General features: G+C 44.9%; 1 protein-coding gene across 1 annotated transcript in view; it reads right to left on the bottom strand.

The window, feature by feature from the left end:
* Nucleotides 1-27,515, bottom strand: part of ARMC9 (armadillo repeat containing 9) — a 114,118-nt gene that overhangs the window by 36,456 nt on the left and 50,147 nt on the right. The window contains exons 10-16 of the mRNA XM_019628226.1: nucleotides 24,081-24,171; nucleotides 22,778-22,901; nucleotides 21,382-21,521; nucleotides 19,478-19,554; nucleotides 16,425-16,499; nucleotides 10,462-10,552; nucleotides 5,997-6,052 (exon numbers count right to left, since the gene is read on the bottom strand). Coding sequence (XP_019483771.1) covers nucleotides 5,997-6,052; nucleotides 10,462-10,552; nucleotides 16,425-16,499; nucleotides 19,478-19,554; nucleotides 21,382-21,521; nucleotides 22,778-22,901; nucleotides 24,081-24,171 — 654 coding nt within the window. The remainder of the gene's footprint in view (nucleotides 1-5,996; nucleotides 6,053-10,461; nucleotides 10,553-16,424; nucleotides 16,500-19,477; nucleotides 19,555-21,381; nucleotides 21,522-22,777; nucleotides 22,902-24,080; nucleotides 24,172-27,515) is intronic.

The raw sequence follows: 27,515 nt of genomic DNA, 5'->3' as shown, positions 1-27,515 counted from the left end.
CTATAATTTATTCTCTATTGTTCGCTAATTGCTGATGTGTTTTTTATAAAAGACAAAATGGTATAGTGGTTAACGATGTGGACTGTTGAGTCAGACCACCTGGGTTCGAATCCCAGTTCCATCACTTACTTACTAGCTGTGTGAACTTGGCAAGTGATGCTTTTGTGTCTCGTTTCCCCATCTGTGAAATGGGCATAACAGCAGTACCTGTCACAGTGTTGTGGTGAGAAGTAGGTGAGTGAGTACACTTAAGGCACCTAGGACAGTGCCTGGTACACAAGTGCGAGCTGCATTATCAGGATCATCATTCTCTCACGTTATCTAGATTTTAGACTCTCGGAGGTATTTTAAACCGCAATATTTCTTTTACACAACTCCCCCGTTATTTCCTAGAATAAGGTTATTTCAAGGCCCTCAGATATTTGTTGAATGAAGAAATGAATGACTTAGATGTGAGAAGTTCATAGAGAAGGAAATTGCTGAGCATATGACCGTCACTAACTCATACATGGCAACCAGCAAGTAAACGTCTATGGCTGATTTCACCTGGCATTTAAACCTGTTTTGTTGAGAGGGGAGAATCTTTGTCTTAAAACCAGTCTTCTAGGATAGCACAAAAGGCCTTTCATCCCCACTCACAAAGCCACTTTTGAGCTATTGGGTTGTCGGAAAAGTCATCATGTATTTTGTCTATGTTTTTCAAAGGTCATTTATTTATATAAAGAACAAAGATCAATCAATGATACACTCTCCGTTTTGTTCAATAGATAACCTTTTGCCATCTTTCAGTGAGCTTCATAATTCCTCGTTCATAGAAGGACCTGTCTTTATTTGCGAAAACTGAACAAGGTGCCGATTTACAGCCTCATCTGAATTGAACGTTATACCACACAAGGAGTTTTGAAGAGAGAAAAACAAGTGGAAGTCTGACGGCGCAAGGTCAGGCCAGTATGGTGGGTGTGGCAACACATCCCATCCAAGCTCCAATAATTTTGGACAGGTGATCAAACTTGTGTGTGGTCTCGTGTTGTCTCGATGGAACACAACTTCTTTATAATAAACAAGCTCTGGATGTTTCTGGATGATGGAGTCATTCAAACTGTCCAATTGCCAACAGTACATATTCAAATTGATTGTTTGGTTCCTTAGTAGGAGCTTGAAAAACACGACACCTTTAAAATCCCACCACACCGAGAGCATAACCTTCCTCTGATGAATGTCTGCTTTCGATGTCGTTTGCGGCGAATCAACATGTCAGGACCAAGACTGTTTGCGCACCACATTGTTGTAAACAATCCACTTCTCATCACCAGTTATCAGTCACTTCAAAACAGGATTGTTTTCCTCACGTTTAATGAGCATATTGCAGATGTTTATATGCGCCGTCAAATGAACTTCTTTGAGTTCATGCAGAACCCAAATATCGAGCTTGCTTACGTATCCCAGCTTCTTCAGGTGGTCGTGAACGCTTGAATGATGGATGGTCAATGTTTCTGCAATCTTTCATGTCAAGTAATGTGGATCTTACTCGATCAATGCCTTTATTTTGTCATCAACCTCGGTGGGCCTCCCTGACCAAGGAGCGTCACTGAGATCAAAATCACCAGCACGGAATTTCATGAACCATCATTGGCACTGACGTTCTTGTAGAGCATTGTCACCATAAACTTTTCAACTTTTCACAAGCTTGATGCACATTCTTCCCTTTATGGAAGTAAAACAGTAAAATACGGTAAAAACGCACAGTTTGGTCTTCCATCTTCAACTTGTTGTAAAATCTCCAAAACTCAACCAAATCTCTCAATTTTTTTTAGAATGAAGCTGGATCTGTCAGCTGTCAAATGACATAGCAATAACATAGATGCGAATGACTAGTACTTCCAAAAATGAACTAGTGCCATCTGTTGCAAACATGTGTCATGACTTTTCCGACAACCCAATAGATACGAGGAACCTCGCCTTAAATGTTAATAAGAAACACGAGCCATTTGAGGCGAGACCATCAGAGCCTCATGATTTACCATTGGCCCGTTGGGAACATATTACATATGTTTAATACAAAAATAAATTGTACCAAATAATACATTTCTTCAAAGCACTAGATGAGATGCACTTGAACCCTTAAATTATAGTTGTCATCTGTCCATTCTCTTGGTGTCCTGTCCAAACTTATCTGATGATTTTATTTCTGCGGAGGTTTAAATGGGTCTGGGGTCTTGTGGGCCAAGAGAGTATACGAAGGAATGCAGAAAATAATGAAAACACCGGCCTTGATGCCATCCTCTCTCTCCTCGGCCTTGAATGTCCAACCTCTCCCTCTCAATTGAATCCCTTCCATGAGCATTGTAACACGCTTAGGCCTCTCTCAAATTAAAACAAAAATGCCCTGTTTCGCTACCATCCAACTCTCTCCTCTTGCTCATAGCTAACTTCTCTCACCTCCCACGCGCACCTCAACCACTCCGTTTGGCTGTTGCCCCATTTGTCTACAAAAATGCTCAGCAACTGACCTCGGTCCACCAAAGCCACATCCCCTTTTCACTTCTCACCTCACGTGACAAATGTGCAGCTCAGGCCTTGCTGATCAAGGTCTCTCTTCACCTCTCGCCCTAGTGTCCCTGGGTAGTTTCCAGTGTCAACAGGGAGGGTGTGCCTTTCCATGCCTTCCTGCTATGTGTATACATAAGCACATGTATCATTCATAAAGACGTGTGTTCCTATGTTGATTTTTTTCTGAAATAGAATTATACTGCTCACATTACTTTGCGATTTCCTTTTTCCATTTGACATTATATCCTGGACAGTCTAGAAGTCAGAAGGACAGTTCTAACTCCAACTTTAATTTTTTTTTTAAACTTTGGCCTATAAAATATGTATATTCAGACATAACTAGTGTTCACAGTCAGAACAACTCATTATATTTTTAGAAATTAGAGAAAAAAATTAGATTTTTCAACTGGGGGTCCTCCTGAGAGTTTCCAGTGGAGCAAGACCAGTGGCCAGAGTCGCAAGCACACGTAGTTTTCAGCTCAATGTTATGTAAAGCAAGGATACCGTATTTCCCCATGTGTAAGACCTTAATTTTGGGGCCCGAAATTTGAAAAAAAATGTATTACATAAAGTTATTGAACTCAAGCTTTATTCATCATAAAATTCATACAACTCCTCATCACTGTCAAAACTCCCAACCATTAGCTTGTCCTCATCTGTGTTTGTTGATGAATCACTGTCCTCATATATTGCCTCGTCCTCAGTTCCATTTATGGCATTTGAAATCTACAACCACTGTATAAGACGCACCCAGTTTTCAGACCCCCAATTTTTTAAAAAAGGGTGCGTCTTATACATGGGGAAATACGGTAATGTACCCTGGCCTCCAGCCCCACTCCATGCAACAGAGCCGTTTTATCTTTAGAGGCACAAAGCAGCTAACTGAAAACAATGACTCCACTATCTGTGCTCTGGGTCTAAATATTAAACTAAAAGAACACTTTACATTGCTAAGCAAGATGACATAGAGAATATGTCATCTGAGAATAATTCTGCTGTTTCCTTCAAAGTTGTCACCTTGGGAGGTGATACCCACATTCCAACAGTGTCACTTGCTCAAATGATTTCTGGAAATTTTTCTTTAGTCTAAACATCTTTCACTGTCCTTTTTCTTTCTAATGTTAAAAGTAATACTTGCCCTCAGTGAAAGCTGAGTAAAATCCAGACATGCTCAGCCCTTCCAGGCCACCCTCCTGATACTCTGCAATGTACTCTCAAGATAAAGAGGGAGGGAGTCGAGAATCTGCTGAGCTGAGTTCATCTCAAAAAGCCAAGTTATGCCCCAACTGACAGGTCCTTCCCTTATAACTTCCCAATGAAGCTCCTTCTGGGCATCTTCTGAAAAGTCTAGTTGTCACAACAAATATTTTCAAACATGACCCTCTTAAAATAAAAATCTGCACAGAGTAGTAAAAAGTCCAGAAAATTAAAAGATCTTTATATTCCTTCATTTATACTAGACTATAATTGTTTCCATAGCAAAATTGCCAAAAGTTGCATTTCCATCATTAACCGGAACAGCTGTACCAAATGAATTTCCCCTTGTAGAACAAAAATGAAGGGGTTAATAGCAACAAAACAAAACAAAAAACCCCAAAAGGGTCACACAAGAAGGGGAAAAATAGATCTTGAGAAAAACTTTTGGACACAATGACAAAAAGTTACTGAAATTAAATAATTAAGATATTAACTCAAAATATAATTGAAAACAGTATTGATTGGCCAGGCACAAAGGTGGTGTCTTATCATAGTCCTGAGAAGACTGGGTCAAGGGAGCTGGGTTCTCTCCAGAGGCTGGCAAATGATGGCCCACAGGCTAAGATGCCTGGTTTTGGAAGGCCAGAAAGCTAAAAATGATTTTCACATTTTTAAATATTAAAAAAAAAAATTCAGCGACACGTAAAAATCATGAAATTCAAATTTTAGTGTCCATAAATAAAGTTTAATGGGAACACATTTTGTATTGTCGATAGCTACTTTGTGTTAAAATGGCAGATTTGAGTGGTTGAAAAACAAGAGACCGTGTGGCCTGCATAAAATATTTACTGTCTTTCTCTTTACAGAAAAAGTCGGCTGATCTCTCTGTCCTAAACCAGGTTTTACTGCCATTAGCTCCCTGGTGGCCTTAGGCTGGCCTCCTCCCCTCTCCGGATCCACGTTTGTAGAGGAAGAGGCCTGGAGAAGGCGCTGGCCAGGGCCCTCTCTGAGTTCCAGCACCGAACTTGTCCCCTAAGCCAGTGAGCGAGAATACTCGCTGGTGCCACCTACAGCCCACGAAGAAAATGGCAGGCGCTGCCAGAGGAGGGACAGTCACTAGCAGGTCTCACTCAGCACAGCTGTCCTGTCTGGTGGAGGGCTTTTAAACGCACTGTCTCCCCCATGAACAGAAACCTGGCTTTTACACACCTTTCAAATGGATAGACCACAACTCCAAATAAAAATACATCTTCCAGCATCTACTCCCCACAAAATAGAAGGAATGCAAATCATTTATTACCACAGAGAACCAGAGAGGACAACGGGTATGTTTTTTCTAGGTTTGAGGGACAAACAATGAAAAGGCTTGTCTTCTGAAAATCCATGTACAGCTCATGAGCCACCACCATTCTTTATACCACTTCCCGAGACTCACCCACATGACTCCTAAACCTGCTGAGCCTTCGCGCTCTGAAAACCCAGGTAAGCAGATTTTTCACAGCTGAGGGAACCCCTATCCAAAGAACGCAGAGTGAAGTGGTTAGTTCTGCCAGCTGGGAGCCAAGTGCCATGCTTTTCCTTTAGAGTTTCTCACTGTGAGCTTCGGTGCCCAACGTCCCCATCCATGAGGAAGACAGGTGCAGGCTCACGCCCCTTCACAGCAAAACACTCACGTTGAATTGAAGAACTGGGCTTCTTTTCCCCCTCAAGCTCCTACAAACCCCAAGTGCCACTGAGTGTTGGCTGCAGCCCACCCACCCGAGGTGCAGCAGACAGCCTTCAGACACGGCCACCCACAAGGGCTTCCACCCTGAGCCCTCCTGTCGGTGGCGTCTAATTGCCGTCCCACAACCTGGCCTGGTCTTGTGATGCGCCCTGAGCAGAAAGCAGCAAAAGTGATGTTCTGAGACTGCCGAGCCCGGAAGAGGGCTGGGAGCTTTCACTTGCTCGCTCTTGGAGCCCAGCCGCCAGCGGATAAGAAGTCCAGGCTAGCCCACGAAATAGTTAGCGCTCACACGAGAGGCCGTGGAGGGGCGGGGCCAGGTTGGACACGGAAAATAGCCATGTGACACCCCGAGGGAGCCCAGCAGAAAACCACCCAGCTGAGCTGCAGCCAACCTACTGCACTGTGAAAAATAACATAGCAGGGATCAAAATCTCCACTTCTGGACTAACTTTTCAAGGCAAGGAAGAGACTCAGAATAGTTTGGCACCAGTTTTCTATGTGGTGTGGAGAGCCTCCAACTTACTTCATCATCTTCATCTTCATCATCATCGGATTCAAGAACACCATCCAGTAGCTCTTCTATTAAGAAAAAAAAAAATCAATGAAGAACTGAGAACACAGCTGGGAGCCTTGGTCAACAAAATCCCTCAGCTGTGGCAGAGGCATGTAAATACCCTAATGAGAATTAGGTTACATCAAAACAATCATGTTCTTGGTACCGTTTCAGCCATAATCTGATATCATCCTAAGCACCTGTAAATACATCTCTCCATTTTTATCAGAAGACATTCATGTAAAGCCCTCATGTAATTTTGGAGGAATTTAGGGGAAAGTAAGCTAGTATTAGCGTGAGTCATGGTGCTAGATACTGAAACCCACGTGTTATTTCACGTAATCCTTACAAAGATTTTGCTGACTCTTATTCCCATTTTATTACAAATAACAAATGGAGGCACAGAGGATAAGGGACTAGTTTACGGTCACACTCCCAGTAAGTGACAGCACTGAGATTCAAACCGAGTCTATTTTTAAACCCCATGCTTTTCCCACAGAGCCAGGAGGAGGGCAGTGGCAAGGAAGGTTTCTGAAGGCTCCTGTGGTTCATTTCTATATCTTCAGCGAGTTCACACAGTTGGAGTAAATTTGTAGCACAATGGAGTCAGAGAAAGAATGAGCCTGTTACTGCATCTGTAAAATGGGCATCAGACCGCCTGCTTCCTACGGTTGTTGGGGGATTTTACAACACGCCAGAACTAAACCACGTGGCCCAGGACCAGGGGCAAACAGGCATTGCATAGAAGTTGGTCACTTTCTCCTCCCTGAAGCTGTCCCCGAGTTCTCACTGAGCAGTCACCAGTCCTGAACACACTCGGCATTTTATCTATAACTGATAATACTCAACACTGTTGAATGAATGGCTACTGATTTGTGTAGGTGTCTTTCTCACCCACTGTACTGGATTCTGAGTCCCTGGGGACAGAGCACCTCACTTACTCATCCCCATATCCCTTCTGCACCTTCCTTATTATCACTCGTTTCTTGAACAGATGACATGAAAGTAAAGGAAGCCTAAGAGAAGACGAAAGCAAGTCAAACAAGAAGTAGAAGGAAAGAGGAAACCAAATACCATTGTCGAAGAGACTGGCTGCAGATTTACCGAAACAATCAAACCCTCAAACCATTTCCTAGAAGAAACTAGGTAGAAGCTCAGGACCCCTCATCCGCAGCACAGCCCTCCTTCTAAAGGGGAGGACTGCACTGCCTTGGCTGGACCGAGGCCAGAAGGACACCTTTGTATGTCTCCATGCTTATCATGCATGAGTCACACCGTTGTCATGCAATCTATTTAATCACGAAAGCCGCTTTGCAGACAGGAGGCTGTTATGTCACTCTGCATTTGAACTGAAGGTTAATTACCTAGCTTCTATTTCCTACTGGCCCATGACAGCATGACTCCATCCCACCTTCAGTAAAGGGCTTTCAAAATGGAGATGCTGCTATATTCATCAGTGATAAACCTTTCTTTGTCAAATATGGAAATGCCTTTTTTTTTTTTTTTAAAGAATCTTAAACATTTCACGGGGCCACAGGCTAGTCCAGCCACATTCCCCTCCCTTAAGCTCACACTCATCCTATCCCCAGAACAATCCAGTCCTGGGAACTCAAGTACCTTATAAACCTTGACTCCTTCTCTCTGAGTGACAGGGACATGAGGTCTGCCGCCCATACTGTTCCCAGAGTTGTACCCCACAAGGTGCCTTCACACAGATAACTAACAGAGCATCGTGCTGGAGTGCCAGTGTCCCACCTTTCCTGAGGGCCCAGCTGGTGAGGCTGGCTCTGCCTGGCTCCTGGCCAGGGACCTGTCAGGTCTCCCTGTCCTCTCTTAGTGACTGGCCAGTGTCTGCTGGCCCCCTAGCTCAGGGCTGGAGTTACTGACACATTTCCCATTGTGGCTGCTGGCTGCCCACCTCCGCCTGTCATGTCACCAGGCTGGAATGTTTCCTTAGGCTTCACCAGAGTAGTCCTCGCCTGCCTATGGGGGAGGCACTTAAAATATACTGGAATTTATATACCTGAAGCCCTTAAAACTCTGTTGGAAAAGGTGCTAGAGAATTGAAATGGGCTTGAATGCATTCGTGTGAAAAGCCATATACATGTTTTTTGTTCACTAAAATGAAACGAGAAAGTCAGTACTCTAACTACAGATGGCGGCAAGGCCACTTCACGTGTGTTACACGCGTAAACTACCGCTAATTCCTTCCTGCTATTAAGTTCCACATGAGGATGAAGGCTGGACTGGAAAGAAACTCCCCAGCTCTCCCTCCTCCAGTTCCACTGCGATGCTGGTGGATTCATTTTGACTTGGTGCTGATCACACATACGCTAAGGCACTTGTGTGTCCTCCATCCAAATGTTCAATGACTTCCTAGTTTTATTTCAAAGTTGCAGACTCCTGGGCAACCATCTCTGGGTCCTGCCCTTGTCCTATGGGTACGGAATAACTCAGGTGCTTGAGATAAAAAAGAAATACTTTAGATACTCTTTATTTAAACTGGAACTTACCGAGCTAAGCAGGTATTTCCCAAGCCTTTCCTGAATATACAAGGTTATAAAGCTTCAGCTCTGCCCATGTTAACTTTGTGCCAAAGCACATCCCTTACAGAAATGTAAACTGACCCCTCCCTCCTCACATTCTTTGGCATGCTGGTCCAAGGGCCAGTTTTATGTAAGAAAAAGAGATGTTTTCTTAGCCAGAGAGCAAGGGGGCCTCACCCTGCTTCTTGGCTGCCAGGGAGGTGAGAAGACAGACAAGGAAAGGGAGGTGGTGCGTCTCGATAAACTGAAACACAGTGAGCCTCGAAGCAGAGCCCCAGCCCAAACGTGACCCTGCAGCTGCAGAGGACCCCCGGCTTGGGAGGGAGGTCTCAGCAGAGCTGGTGACCGTGGAGCAGGCAGGGAAGAACTTTTCCCAGCATTTCCCCACCTTCCCAAACTGTGGCCTACCCAGAGGTTAGGGGGTAGTCTCAGCCGGGACTCAGGGTAGGGTTTTATTTCACGGTTTTAACATGCCCGCCCAGCAGAATGGGGGTTCAAAGTCAGAAATAAAGTTGTTGCAGAAAATCAAGTTCTGTTCCTTGCCCATCTGAACTTGGGATGAATTATACTTGCTCCACAAAAAACAGAAGGAAGAATGTTCACATGGAAATGGGCCCCCAGCCTGAAGGGAGCCAAGGTCTCACGCTCCCTGGCTGTTCTCCCAGCTGCATCCTGTGAATTGGGAGCCCGTGACGTCCTCCATCTGCCTGCCCTTCCTGTGTCTGTCCAAGGCGGGCACGTGCACCCTGGCTGCATGCTGGAATCACCGTGAAGCTTTATGTGTACCTGGGGTTCCCCCAGAGATTGATTTAACTGGGGTACGGCACTGCCTTGCAAATTTCCAAATCTCCCAGGGGGCCGCCCTGTGCAGCCCAGGCTGTGAACCGTGAGCTAGAAGAGCCGCCGGGGGGCCGGCCGAGTGGCTCAGTTGGTTAAGAGCTCGCTCAAGAGTTTGAGCTCTGAGCAACACTGGTTCGAGTGCCGGCCCGAGCTGAGCTGCCGCTGAGCTGCAAATAGGTGGCAGGATGGCTCAGCACCCACCCCCACCCCCGAAAAAAAAAAGAAGAGCTGCCTGCAGGCTTCTTCCAGTGAGAGGCCTCTGGCATCTCCCTTCTGCTTGGCCTGGTCAAGCTGCTGACTTGGGATTACAGTAGGGATCAAGAGATTCATTTTTTTGCCTTTGTGTGCTGAACAGGATTTGTGCACTTGGACTTTCAGTGATGTGGACTGCTGGGTGTCAGGGAGGGGCACATAGAGACATAAGTGACAAGCTTGGCCCCAGGAGCCTCTGGCATGTGTGCGAGTCAGGAGCAAAGTGTCAGGAGCTAAGAGCTTCCCCACCACCCTGGGTCCATCCAAGGTTTCCCTCACCATCCTTTCCTGCTAATTATGGGATGTGGGTTGCCATGATAATGGAGGAAGCCAGGCAAAAAGGGGAACACATCCTTTCATGCTGTCAGTTGGCAACATAAACTTTTCTGAAGTGAATGAATGAAATGTGGGCGGAGACGACATTTTCTCCAGTGGTGCTAGAAAAACTGGCCTCCGTCTTCCTTATCTGACCCTAGGCCTCCGGGGAAGCCACTCTTCGGAGGTGGAGGAAGAATCAGGAGGGGGGAGGCCCACAGAAAGAGAACTCAGGGTTAGAGAAGGGTTTCTGTCATTGTTTCTGAATTCTTTTTGTTGACTCTAAGCCTGAAGTGTGATGAGCGATTGTTGATCTTGGGACAATCTGGCCTTGAACACCTGGTTGAACGCTGGTTTACAGGTGCACTTGGGCCTCTTGAATGAATTCCAAGGTATGACACGCCCCTCTGAGAAAGCCCATGTACATTCCTGGTATTCAAAAGATTCAAAAGACAGACCACAGAGTCTTGCATGAAACGGACCTGAATTCAGCTGCTTGATGATGAATTCGATCTGGCGGATCATTTCAGCATTGCCTTCTCTGATGAAGCAGCGAAGGATGTCTTCCATCCCCTAAAGCAGTGGAGACAGGGACAGTTAACAATCAATTCTTTGGGGGGAACTACTTTTCAATGGGGTAGTTTCAGCCAAGCCCCCCCCAAAACACTTTCTTATATATGCACAATAACAATTCCTCTGTTCAGTGTGAAACATTCTTTTTGCTCTTTTTATAATTCACAGTGAAATTATTTTCTTCTTGGTTGATTATCTGACCTAATTATAAATATTTAGTAAAAAAAAAAATTTATTGCAGAAGTATTCCCTTTTGTTTTAGCAATGTTGTTTTTGCGGGTGATTTCTTTCCTATGTTTTTCCTAAATTTATATACTGCCTTCTGGATTTTAGGGCCAAATATGGTCTTTGAAAAAGTGTAACTGTATGTTCGGAGAAGTAAATGAGCAAAAGGAACCTCTTTTTAAATAGTCATCATTCTGTTTCTATCAAAAGAATTATAAAGTCACTACACTGTGCATTATTTACTTTATTACAAAACACTAACATGATTTTTAACGACTAACGGAATTCCAGGGAAACGTAAAGGTCAGTGTCCATTTCCCCTTCTTCCTGTTTCCTTGCAGGATTTGAGTGAGTTCGGCTGGAGCTGATGAGGCCGCCTTGCTGCCACCAGGGAAAAGCGTACCTAATAATGAACCCCAAAGAGGAAACAGAGTCCGCTGGTGCCAGCAAAGAGATGGATCTCGTGACATGTGGACCCTAGTCAAGCTGTGCCTGAAGTTTATGCCTGGACTTGCCAGTTACAAGAGCCAATAAGTTCCCTTTTCATGAAGGTCAGGTTGGAATCACTTGCTCTAAAACTGAATTAAAGAAGCGCCAAGTGCAGTGTTGAGCATGGTGAGTTTCCATCATCTAAAGCAGAACATTACTTTCTAGAAAGGTCAAATCTGGACTGTAACCCTAGCTCCCCCATGACTTAACTTTGCGACCCTGGTCAAGTTCCTTATCTTCTCCCAGCTGATTGCCTCAGCTACAAAGTGAGGATGACAACTTGGGTTAACATGAGAAGTTTTTAAAAGATAAAGTATATAATTGGGTGTTGGTTTTGTAGATAAATGCATTTGTCAAATGCATTAAACTGTAGGGCCTGTGCATTTCACTGTTTGTAAATTATACCTAAAAGAACAGCATCTAGTCCAATGGCTGGCACACAGCAGATGCTCAGTAAATGGTGAACCTGTGCTTACTATGTCCGTAGGGGTTTGTGGCTCAGAAGAGAGGACTGGTAGCTGAGCCAAGGGAACAAACAAGGTTGCCCAGAGACAGTGACAGCACAGCAAGAGGAGGGTTAGGACAGGCTTGCAGAGAACAGTCACACTTAACTAGGAGGCAGAGGTCGGGAAGCACAGAGGAGAGCAGGAAAGGGCAGTAACTCTGGGAAGTTCTTAAGCCAACGGATGAGCAATTCAAAGAGGGCGTGTTCAGCAGTGCCAAGGGCTCCTGTGGGACCAGACACACCTGGGATTGTCTTAGCAAAGTGACAGGCCCTGCACTATTAGGAGAGTTGATTTTATGTCTCTATATGTCATAATCTCCCCTTTCTACATCCCCACCCGAGGTAAGGACCAGAGGAAGAAGAACGTAACAAGTGAAAGCAGTGAGAAACCCGAAAATGCCCAAGGTCAGGATCACCACCAACCAGTCAATGCCAATGTCTTTTTCACCAGGAGAGTGAGACAAATAATTCATTCAGGCTCTCCTCTGTTTATTTCCCAGAGGTTACTTTTACAAACGATTATCTGCTCATGCATTGAAAGACCTTTTTATTTTCATTTGTTCTCTTTCATATAGCTCTAGCGCAGTTGTTATTCAGCGGAAAAAAAAATAACAAATTTCTTCTCTGTAATTAGGATTATTTGAGGGAAGATTTCTTACTAAAAAGTTCCCCAGGCACATGACCTAGATTCTGCCAATCAAATGCACCCATCCATGTGAGCCTGACTTGGAAGTGGGTCATGTGAACAATCAGGCTCACGGGGGAACACACATCTTTTTGACAGGTGGGCTGCAGTGGCATCCAGCCCTTTGGGGACAGCAGAGGCAGGGCTTCTGGCATCACGGGCGTGAGCTGTGGGCCCCGCGGTCACGGTACAAGCTGCAGTGGTGGTTACGACCAGAGCAGACCTGTGGAGTGTCCTGACCCTGTGGCTTCTAGCCTAGCTCCCTGAGACTCTGAGGACAGCTGACAGAGCATCTGGTCTGCTTCTGTCCGGAGCACGATGCCTGGCTGGGTTTAGATCACAAGGGAGAGCTTCACAGTCCAGTTACCCCAGCCCCGGGTGCAGGAGGCTTTGGAGTGGGCCTTAGGGCAGCTCTATTGATCTGCTCTGCTCTCCAGCCCCAGACCTTGGCAGTGTCTTAAAGTTCAAATGGGTCTCAGGGCACTCATTTATCTTTTTATTTTCTATTATTTTTAAGACCACCATAATAGCATTTGGTACTAATATAATTTTCACGCATTCTTTGTCATTTTCCACAAGTATACAAATGTTTTAAACAGTTGCAAAAACAGAGTTCTTATAACGTCATAGTCTGCTTTTATCTCTCATTATACAATAAAAATTTTCCATCCTGCCTCATACTGCTTTTGCTAATTATCATCCTCAATAGCTATTAATATTTTGAGCAAAAGAACCATAATTTCATCAGCAATTCCTCTATTACTAGACATTATGCTTCTTCTGGTTTTTCACTATTATAAAAACATTGAAACGAGCATCTTCATGGTAGAGCTCTTCTCTGAATCAGCGACCAGAGGGAAATAAATGAATCCAGGGGTTTTAGTGGTTTCTCATGTGCTGCCAAACTGCTTTCCGAAAGGATTGTGCCGCCACGTTGCAAACCCCAGCAGGGTCTGAGAACACTGGCTGGGCCACTACTTCTCCAGCATTGTCCCGAGCAGGTGTCAGGGAGGTGAGGTTACGGATGACGCCTTCCTCGTTGTCTGGTTTTCTGTGTTATTGTTATAAGCAAAAAGAATGGAATTCCTTTATCAATCTAAAAACTTCCTCAAGGATAAGAGTGAAATGTGGGCAATCTCAGGGCTTTAGAGAAACTCTGGCCATAACCTCCCTTAGAGGCCTCTCATATAAATAAACAGGCAACTGCTTAAGTGACATGTCCAAAAACTCCCACCGCTCAGGCTAACAGAGGGGTTCCTCCAGAGCTTATGGCGTTAGTGCCTGTTAAATGCCAGAGGGGAGCTTATGCTGCTGATACCTTTATCTAAGTCGTCCAAGTTTTCTTCTTAAAGTCAATAATTCAATAATTCAGAGGCTGTCTAAAAACTTACGTCAGAAACTATAACAGAAAAATATTAATAGACTCAATGACAATTAAAGCTGCTGTATGACCCAAAACACCATAATTAAAAACCAAATGAAAAAACTGAGGAAGTATTTGTAATTATGTCAAAATATTAATAGCCCCACATTTCCCTTGTGAATTCTCTGCTCCACAGGTGAGTTACGAGTGTGCAGCAGTCAGCCTCCAAGATGGCCCCCCAACGCTCCCACCTCCTGGACTTCGGGCGCCTGAGCAGTCCCCTCCCACTCTGTGCCAGGGTTGGTCTGTGTACGTCACTTCTGAGACCAGGTTATAAAGGATACTGTGGCTTCCGTCCTGCTCACTTTCTGTCTGTCTGGGGTCACTCACTCAGGGGGAAGCCAGCTGCTATGTCAAGAGAAGTGCTATGGAGAAGAAGCCCATGTGTCGAGGACATGAGGTCCCTGCCAACAGCCGGCCACGTGGGCGAGCGTGGAGGCGGATTCTCCAGCCCTGGTCAAGCCTTGGCTGCCCTGGCTGAAGTCCTGATTAAAACCTAATGAGAGGGCCGGCCGGGTGGCGCGATGGTTAAGAGCTGGCTTGGGACGCCAGAGGGCCCCGGTTCGGATCCCACATATGAGGGCCAGTGACACTGCCCTCCACAGCTAAGATGCTGAACAACAGCTCAACCTGGAGCTGGGCTGCCGTGAGGCGATGGCGTAGGCTGCAGCCCCTGCGGCAGTGGGTTGCCATGGGCTACCGTGTGTAGCCAGCAGCCAGCGTGAGCGGCCAGCAGCCGCAGTGAGCGGCCGTCCAGAAGCCGGCGACTGATCTGCCTCACCAGGGAAGAGCGCAATGATGGTGCCAACTTGGGCCAGTGAAGCAACGTCCTCCACAACTAGACTGAAGAACAAAAGGACAGCAACTTGTCTGTTCCCCTTGCCCCAATTCCCCAGCACTGTTCCCATCCCCCCAATTCCCCAATAAAAATCGTAAAAAACAAAAACAAAAACAAAACCTAATGAGAGCCTCTTAGCCAGGACCATCCCACTAAGCTGCTCTCAAACTTCTGTCCCACAGAAACTGAGAGATGATAAAATTTTTAAGCCACTGCACTGAGTTTTTCCAGGTAATTTGTTATGCAGCAACAGATAACTCACACAAGTGTCAACACTTTAATTTTCAAACATTTGGGGATTTCCTAGATACGTACCTTATTTATTCCATCTTTTTTCTGCCCCATTATCTCCCTCCTCTCCTGGGACTCCAGTTGCATCTGTGTGAGACCTCTGGATAGGGTCACACGGGTCTCTGAGGCTCTGGCCCTTCCTTGCACCTTCTCTCTCCCTGGATGGTCTCTGGGGGCCATCATCTCTCATGTCTTACAACTGCGAGTCTCCCCTCTCTGCTTGGTCCCTGTCCCTTTACGGCTATTCCTTCCACCTTCTCCACCCCTTTGCCCTGGAGGTTTTCCCTCTATTGCCTTTCAAGCTTTTTAATTCCATGTCACCTCCATTCTTTTTCTTTCTCTTCAGCCTACATGTTTTGTTCCTTGTGCTTTGCTTAGTTGACAATTCCTCTCTTCCAGCTGAATGACTGTAATGCAGAATTTAACCAAGTTTATTTTCCCTTGTTCTGTATTGAAAAAGCAGGGTTTTGTTTTTTTTTAAAATTACTATTCAAAAGCAGTAGGCAATTAAGTCCCATTGTTTACTGTGATCACACAGAATAGTTCTTAAATAAGTTTTACTTCTGGCAAAACGGGTAATGTAATTTGGATGATCAGTTAGAAGATTTAGCAATTCTAGTAAGCAAAACCAAGTGGAAGAACATGTTTTGTTGGTCTCAAATTGAATTTAGCCTCTGGAAATATATTTAACCCTCTTGTCATAGCATTTAATATGCACAGTTAGCCTGGTTTCACATGTTGTGAAGAAAAAAGACAAAACGCCAGTGGTTCTGCTGATTAGATTCAGAAAGGTAGTCATCTCAAAAGACTATACTAATCACCTGAGACTCGTTTTATCCTTCTAATATATGCACGAATGTAAACACATTAAGTATTGAATTCACTATTTAGCAAACAAACTAAGTATAGCCAGTTTTATCATCTGTACCAGCTTTTCTGTTCCATTTGGTTGCCACCAGAATGTCAAGAGTGTTTTGACTGTACCTGTTCTCACTGCTGCCACAATTCCTCCAGGAATCCTGGGGGTGAATCTGAGTGATGATTTCCTTCATTTCATCATGTTTTTGCTAAGCTTCAGCTACAACAATTCCATAAGCATTCCCCCAACTCCAAATTTAAATGAGCAATTTAAAATTTTTTAAAAAGAATGTCTACCATTTCCCAAAAATAAACCTGCTGGGAACTTTCTAACACTGTGGTTCTTCATCACTGAGGAGCTAGGGGATCCCTTGAGAATCTGATAAAAGCCACAGACTCTCATCAGAAAATTGCAAACATGTTCTTGGCATACAATTTCGGGGCGTTCATAAACTCTGAAAGCCCCTCCATGGAGCCCCGTCCAGGGACCCCTTGCTCTCATAGCTCTGACCTGTGGCACTGACAGAAGCTGACACATTTCTCAAGCACGTTTCTTACCATTGCTCTTGCTTCTTCACGAATGGACGGGATAGAAAGGATACTGTAGAGCGCTCCGTTCACATACGGTTGTATCTTTGGGGGAGGGAAAAAACAGTCATTTGCAAGTACCTCAACTACTATACAACTCAGTTATCAAACACCACACTTGAGAACACTCTGGCTAAAGAGGACAGTGAGAGTTACCATCTTCACAGCTCTCCCAAGGACAGACGTCTCCATTTGCACGTCCCAGTAATGGCTACACCAGAGTTCAGAACCAAATTCATCACTGCCTCACAAAGCTTACTCCTGTTATGCTTCACTGCTTAATTAACGTGATCCTGACCCCTCAGGCTAGCAACTCTGGAGTCATCACTGAGGACGCTCCCTTTTTACTCTCCTTTGGGGAGTCTCCAAGCTCTCTCGGGTAGGAACCTTTCTTTTCCATAGGCACGGCTACTGTCCTCGTTCAGACACGTCCATGACCTAGGCTACATCACATCTCCAAATGAGTCCTACCTCTGGCGTGCACCCTTTCATCCAACCAACATATCGTTGCCAAAATTCCACAGCATGGGCCAAACCCCCCCTCTCCCTACCTCGGACACCTTCCACAGGGTCTGAGAAAGATCCCAGAAGCAGGCGGTCGTTACTCCACTCCTTGATTCCTCGGTACAGCACACAGGACCCTCCAGGGCTTGGCTTCTGTCACCCCCTCTGCTCCTCCCTCCTTGCCACCATGACGTTCATACTGCAGACGCTGCACACTACGTGTAAGGGACAGGCCACACCACGCGGCGACATGCCGTGGCCCTGGTTCTAGCCATTCACTTTGCTGGGGATGTGCCTCCCACACACGTCTATCTGAAAGCTATGATTCATGCTTCAAAACTCAGCTCCGACATAGCTCAGAGGGAGCCCTTCCTGAACCCCGGACAGAGTGCTCCGCTCCACTCCAGCACAACCCCCCACTACTGTCCTGGATGCCATGTATTTTTAAATGTATACATGTCTCCGCCATTATGATCTCTTCAGGGACAGGGCCTATGTTTTACTCATGCAGGTAATCCCAGCATCGGGTCAGCCCAGGACACGGTGCACAGGTGGGTACCTGATGAATGGGAACTCCTTTCTGAGCAGACTGTTGCCATATTCTCTCCACAGTGATGGGGTGGGGGTGGGGGGTTCATTTCCCACCACCACCACTTGTGAGCACTAAACTTTATCACTTTTAATTTTTGCCAATATAATGGGTGAAAAAGAGGCATCTTATAGTTGTTTATATTTTCATTTCCCTGAATAATAGCAAAATTAAACATCTTTTCTTGTTTATAGGCCATCAAGATTTACCACTGTGTAAATTACCTGTTTATATCTTTTACCCTTTTATTCTGTTGGGTTTTTTTTTTATTGGACTTTTACATATCAATTATAGGAGTTCTTTAAATATTAGGGATATTAAACTTTTGTCACATGTGACGCGAATTTTTGCTCAGGGTATCATTTGTTTTTTGACTTTGATTATGGTATTTTTTTCTCCAACAAAAAAATTTAGTGTTCATACAGTCAAATATGTGTATCTTTTCTTTGTGGCTTCCGAATTTTGTCTTCTAAGAACACCACTATCTTGTGCGGGATATATGTGTGTAACATTTATTCCTGTAGCAAACATATCTCCAGGTTCTAAACTATATACAGGTAGATCTTCCAGCTCGTTTTCAAAGCAAATGTATTGGCAACAGTTAATGACAGGATCGGAATCCTGTGGTCTGTTCAGTTTTCAGAACCGACATTCTGGTTCCAACACCTGAAACCAACCTTCACTGTTAAGAGACAGAATGCATTTCCTACTGGCGTCAACGACCTGAGTTGAAGAAAATGGAGAACGGAGTTCATTTGGGTCTAGAAGTAGTTAAGAGCTCACTGGTTTTAAATTATAAAAGGCACGCGCTCACTGTAACCACCACCAGACCTCCACTTGAGAAAGGCGCCCAGGTCTCTGAGCTGATAGGGCTCCGGAAACACACGATGTGAAAAAAATGAACAGAATGGGAGCCGCCTGTCTGAAACGGGAACAGGCGCATGGATACCAAGCGCTTTGCTCGGACCCAGCGGTCCTGACAGCCCAGGTCCTGCGGAGACACCCTTGCACCTGGTCTGGAGAAAGAGGTCGGATTTTTGTTGAGGCTTGCTTCAGGGCAAAGTGATGCCACAGTTTCTGCAAAGGCATTCGTAGAAAGAAGGCGAGCAATATACTATAATACTAGTTTTGTTCATTGGTTTACCCAGATCTCTACTTTATTTGAAAAGGACTTGCGACCCATAAGCTAAAAAACTTGGAAAATCACAAGTGTTGGGGAGGACACCCACGACAGCAGAAGCTGGAACAGCCATTCTGGGGGACAATTTCCAGGACTCTGACCTGAGACTGATAGAGGGGGTGAGCCAGCAGTGACAAGTGTTTATGCTCCAGGGAAGCTCTGGCACAGGCCCTCGTGGGGCAAGTGTGGTGACGTCCACTGAGGACCATGGTGGCAGCAGAGAGGTGGAGGCAACCAAAATGGACGCCACTGGAGGAGCGGATAAGTAAAATGAGAGGGCCGCAAACAAGGGACGGTTTTGCAGTAGTGAGAGTTAAGGGACTAGAAGCACATAAAGCAACATGGAAAGGTCCTAAAAACGCAGTGAAAAAGTAAGCAAAGTAATGAGATCTAGCGTGCAACACTATTTATACAAATAAAAAATACACACACGATATTCAATACCTTTTCAGACTACATACATGTCTACAGACACACACGAAACACAAGGGGAGTGTCTGCGTCGGGGGATGAATGAGGCACGGACAAATAAGGAGAAAAAAATAGTGCACATGAGGGGGCTGGCAGAGGCCACCGAAGCAGGGTGCTCGCTCGCAAGTGAGGAGTGGACGAAGGACTTCCTGCTTCTGGGTTCTAGAATCCAGAAATTATAAAAGCGTGGAAGTAGCTCATACAAACACTTGGAGGAGGGAGAGTAACTATCCTGGGCCAGCCCTCCCCAAGCCAGGGCTAGCTGCGCTGACCGAGTACCTCGTGGTTTTCATGGCCCAGCAGATCCGAAAGAACTTTCAGTGCGAGGCTGGCCACCTTGGCACACATTTTCTTCCCTTAAGAAAACAAAACAAAACAAAACATGACATGTCTAAACGCAGAAGTACAGGTTTGAAGTCAGGCAGACTTGAATACAAATCTTGGCTCCTCTGCTTATGAGCTGTGTGACCTTAGGTGAGTCACTTAACCAGTCTGGGCTCCATTTTCCTCTGGGATTCCTTAGGGATTATTAATATCTACCATAAAGGGTGATGTAAAATTAAATAACTCAGTATAGGCTGGCATACTCCAAGTGCTCAGTAAATGATGGCGGTTATTATGCAGGCAGAACACAGAGCTATTGGGCACAGTGAAAGCGTAACAAATTGCAGAGCGATCAATGTTCTACCTCACATGTGCACAGACCATCATCAAAATCATACAGGTATTTTAGTAACTCCAAACATCATCATAACACTCACTGCAAATAAACTGGTGATAATCAGAAAGTCTGATTATAATCTAATAAATATTTTAAAGCGAGGACCTTTTTGCACAGGCTATTTTTTTTAAAAAAAGAAGACTGAAATAGTCCTTTACTCAGTCAACAACACACAGGTGCTTCAGATTACAAAGCATCTGAAGGTGAAGAAGCGTCTGGCAAATCCCCCTGAGCTATGTGTCTGGGTAACCTTCTCCCAACACTGGGGCTACTCAGACTGACACCAGCCACAGGCTGGACTAGGTTGGCACCTCTTCTAAAGAAGCTTCTCTCATCCCAGGGAACATAGCATTTAAATGGGATGGAACCTGTAGAAAGCTAAAATCACCACCTGTATGGATCAGGTACATAAGTGACTTGTGATGTCCACATGAGAATCCCCATCTCCGGGGGATGGAGTGGAGAAAACAGCTGTGACAAGGGGCAGGCGGCATGGTTTAACCTCCCTGTTCTGCCACCAACTTAATCTTCTGCAACCTTGGGAATACACTTCTCTGTCTTTAGATAAAAGGGATCATAAATAGTAACTTTCTATCTTTGACTAATGCAATCAAGATAAAGAAACACTTTAATTTCCTCTTAACACAGGTGTTACATACATATATACAAAGGGTGCCAAAAAAATGTATACACGTTTTAAGAAAACTGTATTAAAATTGTAATTCTAAATATATACCAATAACAAAAGATGGATACAAGTCACGTTTGACTTCTGTAATTACAAAAGGTGCTCAAAGTGGTTACCATCAGCATCTAGACACTTTTTTTTTTTTTTAAGATTTTTAATGGGGGAATTGGGGGAATGGGAACAGTGCTGGGGAATTGGGGAAGGGGAACAGACAAGTTGCTGTCGTCTTGTTCTTCAATCTAGTTGTGGAGGACGTTGCTTCACTGGCCCAAGTTGGCACCATCATTGCGCTCTTCCCGGGCGAGGCAGATCAGTCGCCGGCTTCTGGACGGCCGCTCACTGCGGCTGCTGGCCGCTCACGCTGGCTGCTGGCTGCTGGCTACATACGGTAGCCCATGGCCACCCACTGCCACAGGGGCTGCAGCCTACGCCGTCGCCAGCGACTCATGGCAGCCCAGCTCCAGGTTGAGCTGTTGTTCAGCATCTTAGCTGTGGAGGGCAGTGTCACTGGCCCTCATATGTGGGATCCGAACCGGGGCCCTCTGGCATCCCAAGCGAGTTCTTAACCATCGCGCCACTCGGCCGGCCCTAGACACTTTTGATTATGGCAAACTGCTGCTTGAGAAACACTGACAGAGTGTCCACTTATAGACATTTTTTTTGGCACCCCTGGTATATAAAACATTCTCCCTAAGGCCAGAATGGTATTTTGGCTTCAGGGATTCGACAGCTTTATACTTGGGCATTCGACATGGGGAGAGGGGGCTATGAGACCTGCGCTCCGGAGGCAGAGGTTCATAAGCAAAGCCACCGAGTACTCCAGCGTGTAGTCGGACAGGCAATCGGGGTCTTTCAGAATATCGATCAGCCAGAAGATGAGGCCATCTCGAATCATGGCTGTCTGCAGCGGGCGCCTAGAATGAAAGAACCTACAGGTAAGTTAAAGCTGGGGAGAAACTTTTCATTTAAGAGTACACAGCACTGTGAAAGAATGTCGGAAAAGACAGACAATACCGACTCTTGAGGAATATTTTATCATTAGACAATAAATTCTTTACCATTTAGGGATTTTATGAAGGGTTTAAAAAAAAAAGATAAGCTTGGGCCAGTGGGGCGGCGTCCTCTACAACTAGACTGAAGAACAAAAGGACAGCAACTTGTCTGTTCCCCTTCCCCCAATTCCCCAGCGCTGTTCCCATCCCCCAATTCCCCAATAAAATCATTAAAAAAAAAAAAAGTGGCCTAGCCCCATCATGGAAATGTTATTCAGCAATACAAAGGAACAAAGTCTAACACATGCTACAACATGGATGGACCTCAAAAACATTATGCTAAGCGAAATAAGCCAGACACAAAGAACACACATTAGATGCTTCCATTTATATCAAATGTCCAGTACAGGTAAGTCTACAGAGGATGGAGTAGTGGTCCCCTGGGGCTAGGGGTTGGAATGAGGAGTGACTGTAAATAGGCACAAAGTTCCTTTTTGTGGTGATGGAAATGTTCTAATTAGATTGTAGTGATGGTTGCACAACTCTGTAAATAAACTAAAAAAAACATTGAATTGTACACTTAAAATGGGTGAATTTTGTGATCTGTAAAGTACATCTCAATAAAGCTGTTGATTAAAAAAAGAAAGCTCCGGGAGGACATCAGACCTGGTTCAAGGAACGTCTGATTTTAAATTTCTTCCGGGGCAACAGGCAGTTCCAAGTCACGACAGGGTGTGCTGCTGGGATGTATGGGCGGGGTCCTGGAGGCTGCCACCCGACTTCCACAAAACCACCTCTCACACCTGCTGTGACTGTTCACGTCTGTGCACACGACGGACCGTGGGCAACCTAAAGGCTGAGGCTGTCAGGTTGTATTCACGTGTATGTCTCTAAACCTTGCCCATGGCCTGAGACACAATCCAGGACCTGACAAGCATGAGACAACATCCATTAGGGGACTACAACAGTGCTTTTGAGATGTCTTCCTCCATCCAAAGGAGCTTGAGCAGGACGGGTTGGTGGATAATAATAAGCTTTCTAGCTCTATCTTGGAAAATGTTAGCTGAAACATATCATCTGCCTCTTGGGTTGTCATTGGGACTAAGCACAAAAAAGCAGCTTATAAAAACTCCAATTTAATTTCAAGGAGCCACCAGGACCTACTGCACGGTCAGCACCTGAGGCTGAACTTCTGCAAGGCGCCGAGTACGTTCTCCCGCGTGATGACGTCCTTGTCTTCCTCCTTCAGCCGTTGCTCCAGCATCCACAGGACCTTTGTGCTCTGGGCAAGGTAGAGGCGACCTGGGAACACAACCAGAGATGGACAAGTGCAACAGGGAAAGACTTGACCTTGTGTTAAGTTATGCTCCAAAACCACTTTCTATGAAAACTCTGCATATAACACGTGTAGCTTGTGTAATTTTAGGCTCTAAAAAACATATTAAAATCCATTTCTTCTGCAAACTTAGTTTTATTCCATCAACTATCGAATGAACGGACAACCACTCTTTTTGTAACCTAAACATAATTCATCACTGTGTCCTTGTGGGGAGCACTGTCCTTGATTTACCTGAAATCTTGAACCCAAAAGCAAGACCCACGAGGAGCCTGAGGGTGGGAAGGGAAGCTGTGTGTCATGAGCTCACTAGTCTTTACAACAGAGGCTGCCAAACAGTGCTTTCTGGCCACACCCCTTGCTCCTCCCAGACATGCCCGTGGCCTGGAGGAGAAGCTCGGAGCCATGCCTGGAACCCTGCAGTACACCTTGAATGCTCACTAGCCCGTTGTGGACTTGTGTCTTGATACAGACGACGCTAATTTCGGACATAAATTTCAACAGTATTATATGAATGGTCCCCGGTGCACGCGCTGGCTCAGGGTAAACGTTCGCTCAGTGGATGGAAAAATGAACCCACGAACCAATGAACACGCTTTTGGGAGTCTCATACAGTCATAATTTGAAAACTGCCTTTATACCTGTTAAAAAGAGCTCAAACAAATGAGAACTTATGGGAAATAGTGGCACTTTGTAAAATCATTTTGAATTCAGTAATGGTGGCATGTTAACTTTGGGGTTTTCGAATGCTCTTGAAGAAAACGGTGCAGTGCTTATTGGAATCGGCTTTAATTATTTCACCAACCTTACTTTGCCTTAAGTAGAAAATGATAGAAAATGCACTACCTGTTACACACTTGAAAGCGATCTAAAAAGTACTAAGTTACAAAATCAGGAAGTGTACAAAATAAAACCAGAAGGCTTACAAAAGAAACTCCAAAACCATCAAAATTTCCTATGGCATAAACTACATCAATATGACATCATCTAGTAATCATCACAAAAAACTTTAGATGCATTCAATGGGAATAAACTGAGACAACACATCATTTCTAAGCAACTTGGGGAAAAGCGTTCATTTTTAAAGGAAGAAAGGCCTCAAATAAGACCTCGCTCCTCTCTCTGAAGAAGAGCTGGCATCTTACCTTCTGCCAGGGACGCGAAAGCATTGATGAGCCTGGCCGTGTACTGTCGCACCACCTCACTCTTCGAGTGTAGCAGCTGAAGCACGCTCCTCTGCGGGGAAAAACATCAAAAAGGAAAAACAAGGGAAGTTAAAGAAAAGTGAGATCAAATACATGTCTCCTCTCTGGGTCTGGCGTTCTCTTCCTCTACGTGAATCTATTACAGGTAAAATGAACAGGCTGAAGCCAAACAGTTCACCCGGAAATCTTGGTTTCCAACTGATTTTTTCTGAGATTTGGTAAATATCAGTATTCTAAACTTCTAAATTAAAAGAAGGAATTATCCAAAGCATTAGAACAGTGACTGCTGACACAAAGGGGGCAATATCGTTTGCTGTTCGTGTTGCCGATGTCATCCAGGCTGGAGCGACAGATCCAACACACGCATCTAATTTTGCTCCCTGCAAACCAACGTAAAACTACGAAATGGGTTTTTAAGAATGACACAAATTCTCAAGGTCAGACAGCACAGCACAGGAAATAATGACAACACAATTGTGGAAGCGGGAATGCAGCTGGTAACAGACTTAGCAGACCCAGGAATGTCATATGGACAATGAGGAGCTGTGTGATTTATGTCACTTAACCCTCAAAAGGTCAAGAACTGGGGAAAAATGAAGAAGAGCGAATGAAAGTTGTTAAAGAAGCAGATGGATCCCACTCCTGCTGCTCCCACACTGCTGCTCTCCTCCCACCACAGGTCTGGGGGTGTTCTCTTGTTAGGGTAACACAAGGGCCTCTGGGTGGAGAACGTCAGGTACAAGTGAGCAGGACGTCTACACCAAAATGGCGGGGGCGGGTGTCTAAATGCAGAGTGAATGCTGAGCAGAGAGCCACCCCCAGTCCTCTTCCCCTGCCTGAACACTGGCAGCCGGGGCTGACACTTTACCCAGATTAGAAGACTCTTCTTGGAGGAAAGTGCCCAGCCTTAGGAGGAAGAACTACAGACCCTGAAGTCAGCAGTTCCTAACAGATGGCCCGCCTGGCTCTCCCTCAGTGGAGCTCTACATCTAGAGGCCCCACCCTCATACTCAGAACTTCCAGTTGGCTTTTCAGTCCTCCACTCTGAACGTTAGGAGATAACGAAGGTCTTCCCGAAACCCAAAGAAAGCTTCTCACATAAAAAATAGGGCCCAGACAAACTGGGTGGGGAAAAAAAAGCAAGCTTGGATGCAATGAGCCTGTGCAGGGATAAGAAGACAAAGAATAAACACAAAATTGTCACTAATATCCTCAGACATATAAAAAGTGATGTCTCCATGAGACAGCAGAATGCTATAAAAAAAAAAAGGAAATGAAAACTCAACAGAATGTGAAAATCTCCCAGAAAACAGAGTAAAAATAAAGATACAAAAAAATGAAAGAAAAGAAAATTAGAGAACCCATTCAAAAGGTCCAACATTTATAAAGAGAGAAAAACAGAGAGGAAATCAAGAAAACTTCTGAGAACTAAAGCTATCAGGTTGAAAGGGCTCACAAAGTGCTCAAAACAGTGAATCAAAATACACCTCATGAAGAACATCAATGGGAAATCTATCAACACTGGTGATAAAGAGAAGACTCAACATGCTTCTAGAGAGAAAAAAAACAGGTCACATACAGAGGATCAGGAATTAGAATGGTTTTGAATTTTTCAATAGTAATATTGGAACCTAGAAAGACAACAGAGCGGTATCTGCAAAATTCTGAAGGAAAATTCTGTACAAAGAATAAAAATATTTTCAGACATACACAGTCTTGAAAAATATACTCCCCACCCAACCTTCCTCAAGAAGGTATTAACTAAAGGATGTGCTCCACCAACCAAGAGACTAGGTCAAGAAAGAAAAACGCATGGGGCACTGGAAAGAGACCCCATTCAGGAGCGGGGTGAGGGGGATCAGGAGAAGTCTGGTGAGGACAGATTTCTGGGTGGCAGCTGTGCACCAGATGTAGAGGGCCACCAGTCCGGACTAAGAGAGAGGCATACTGAAGGCTGTCATCCTCACGATGCCTAGTGCCACTGCACCATCTTTACGATTTACGTATTTCAGTAAAATTTTTATTGAAATATAACATCCATACAGAAAATTCACAGATCATAAGTGTACAGCTCGGTGAGTTTTCACAAAGTGAACATGTGGGTAACCAGTAACCAGATCAAGAAACAGATCATTACCAGTGCCCCAGAAGCCCTCCTGGGGTCCCCTTCCAAACCAAGAGCTTCTAACATCACAGGTTAGTTTCGTCTGTCTTTGAATTCTTTTATAAATGAAATCATGCAGTGTACAATCTTTTATGTCGGACTTTTTCATTTCACATTATGTTTGTGAGATTCTTCCTTATCATATGTTGCATATTTCTTCTCATTACTCGATGTACCCCATTTTAAAAATATAGGTAATTTATCCCTTCAGTTGTTGATGGACACCTGTGTTATAGCCCGTGTCTTCGTTCTTATAAGTAGTGCTGCTGTGAACATTCCTGTACATTTTAGCGAACACAGGCACACATTTCTGTGCCTGTTATACTTAGGGGTTATACTTAGGAGTGGTCTTGCTAGGACACCGAGTATGCAGTTTTAGTACACACTGCCAGTGTTCCAAAGTGGTAAACCACATAACATACTTTTAAACAGAGTACAAGGTGCCTAAGTGAGGTGAGCCCAGACTTTTATCTGTACTTGGACAGCCCTGGCCACGTGCTGATGAAGTTCCAGCTCCCTGTCCCACACCTTGCTGTGGGTGGATCAGCTGTGGACAGTCTTTTCATTCCCACAGCAGTGTTCTCATGCGATTAGCTCCTGAGAACTAGAAGCAGCTCACACCATACGCGCTTAAAAACCAGAATAACAGCAGCTCACCATTCCCCTTGGCCATACGTATGGCTGCCCGCTAACTGTACCTGGCGGACCTCTCAGCCCTGCCAGAGGCCTGTGTGTCCCAGGACCCTCTCCTGCCCTTGACTGCCAATGTCCCCAGCGGGGACCAATAAGTGCCCAGGGAAGCTGTGTCCAATTAGGAGCCAGCGATTTTGTTCATGTCATCTTCTCCCAGGTGCCTTCATCTGACATGGGAACAGTAGTACCCTTTCCTTGCAGAGCAAGGTTTGTGCTTGCTACTCAGCAAACACTGTATTGTTTAGGGCACATACATAAATGGGGAAACTATAAAGAAAAGCAAGGAACTGATTAACATGAAAGTAAGGATCTGTACACCCATGTTTCGTGCAGCGTTATTCACAATAGCCTAAAGGCAGAAGCAACACAAGTGTCCATCACAGATAAATGGATGACAAATTGTGGTATACACAAATAATGGGACATTATTCAGCCTTAAAAAGGGAGACCATTTTGACACATGCGGACCTGAAGAACATTATGCTAAGAGAAATAAACGCAGGGCCAGCCGAGTGGCG

This window comes from Hipposideros armiger, unplaced genomic scaffold (genome assembly GCF_001890085.2).
Source record: "Hipposideros armiger isolate ML-2016 unplaced genomic scaffold, ASM189008v1 scaffold_17, whole genome shotgun sequence".
Classification (NCBI taxonomy): Eukaryota; Metazoa; Chordata; class Mammalia; order Chiroptera; family Hipposideridae; genus Hipposideros; species Hipposideros armiger.
The sequence above is the reverse complement of the archived record's forward strand: the minus strand, read 5'-3'. Positions and strand labels throughout refer to the sequence as shown.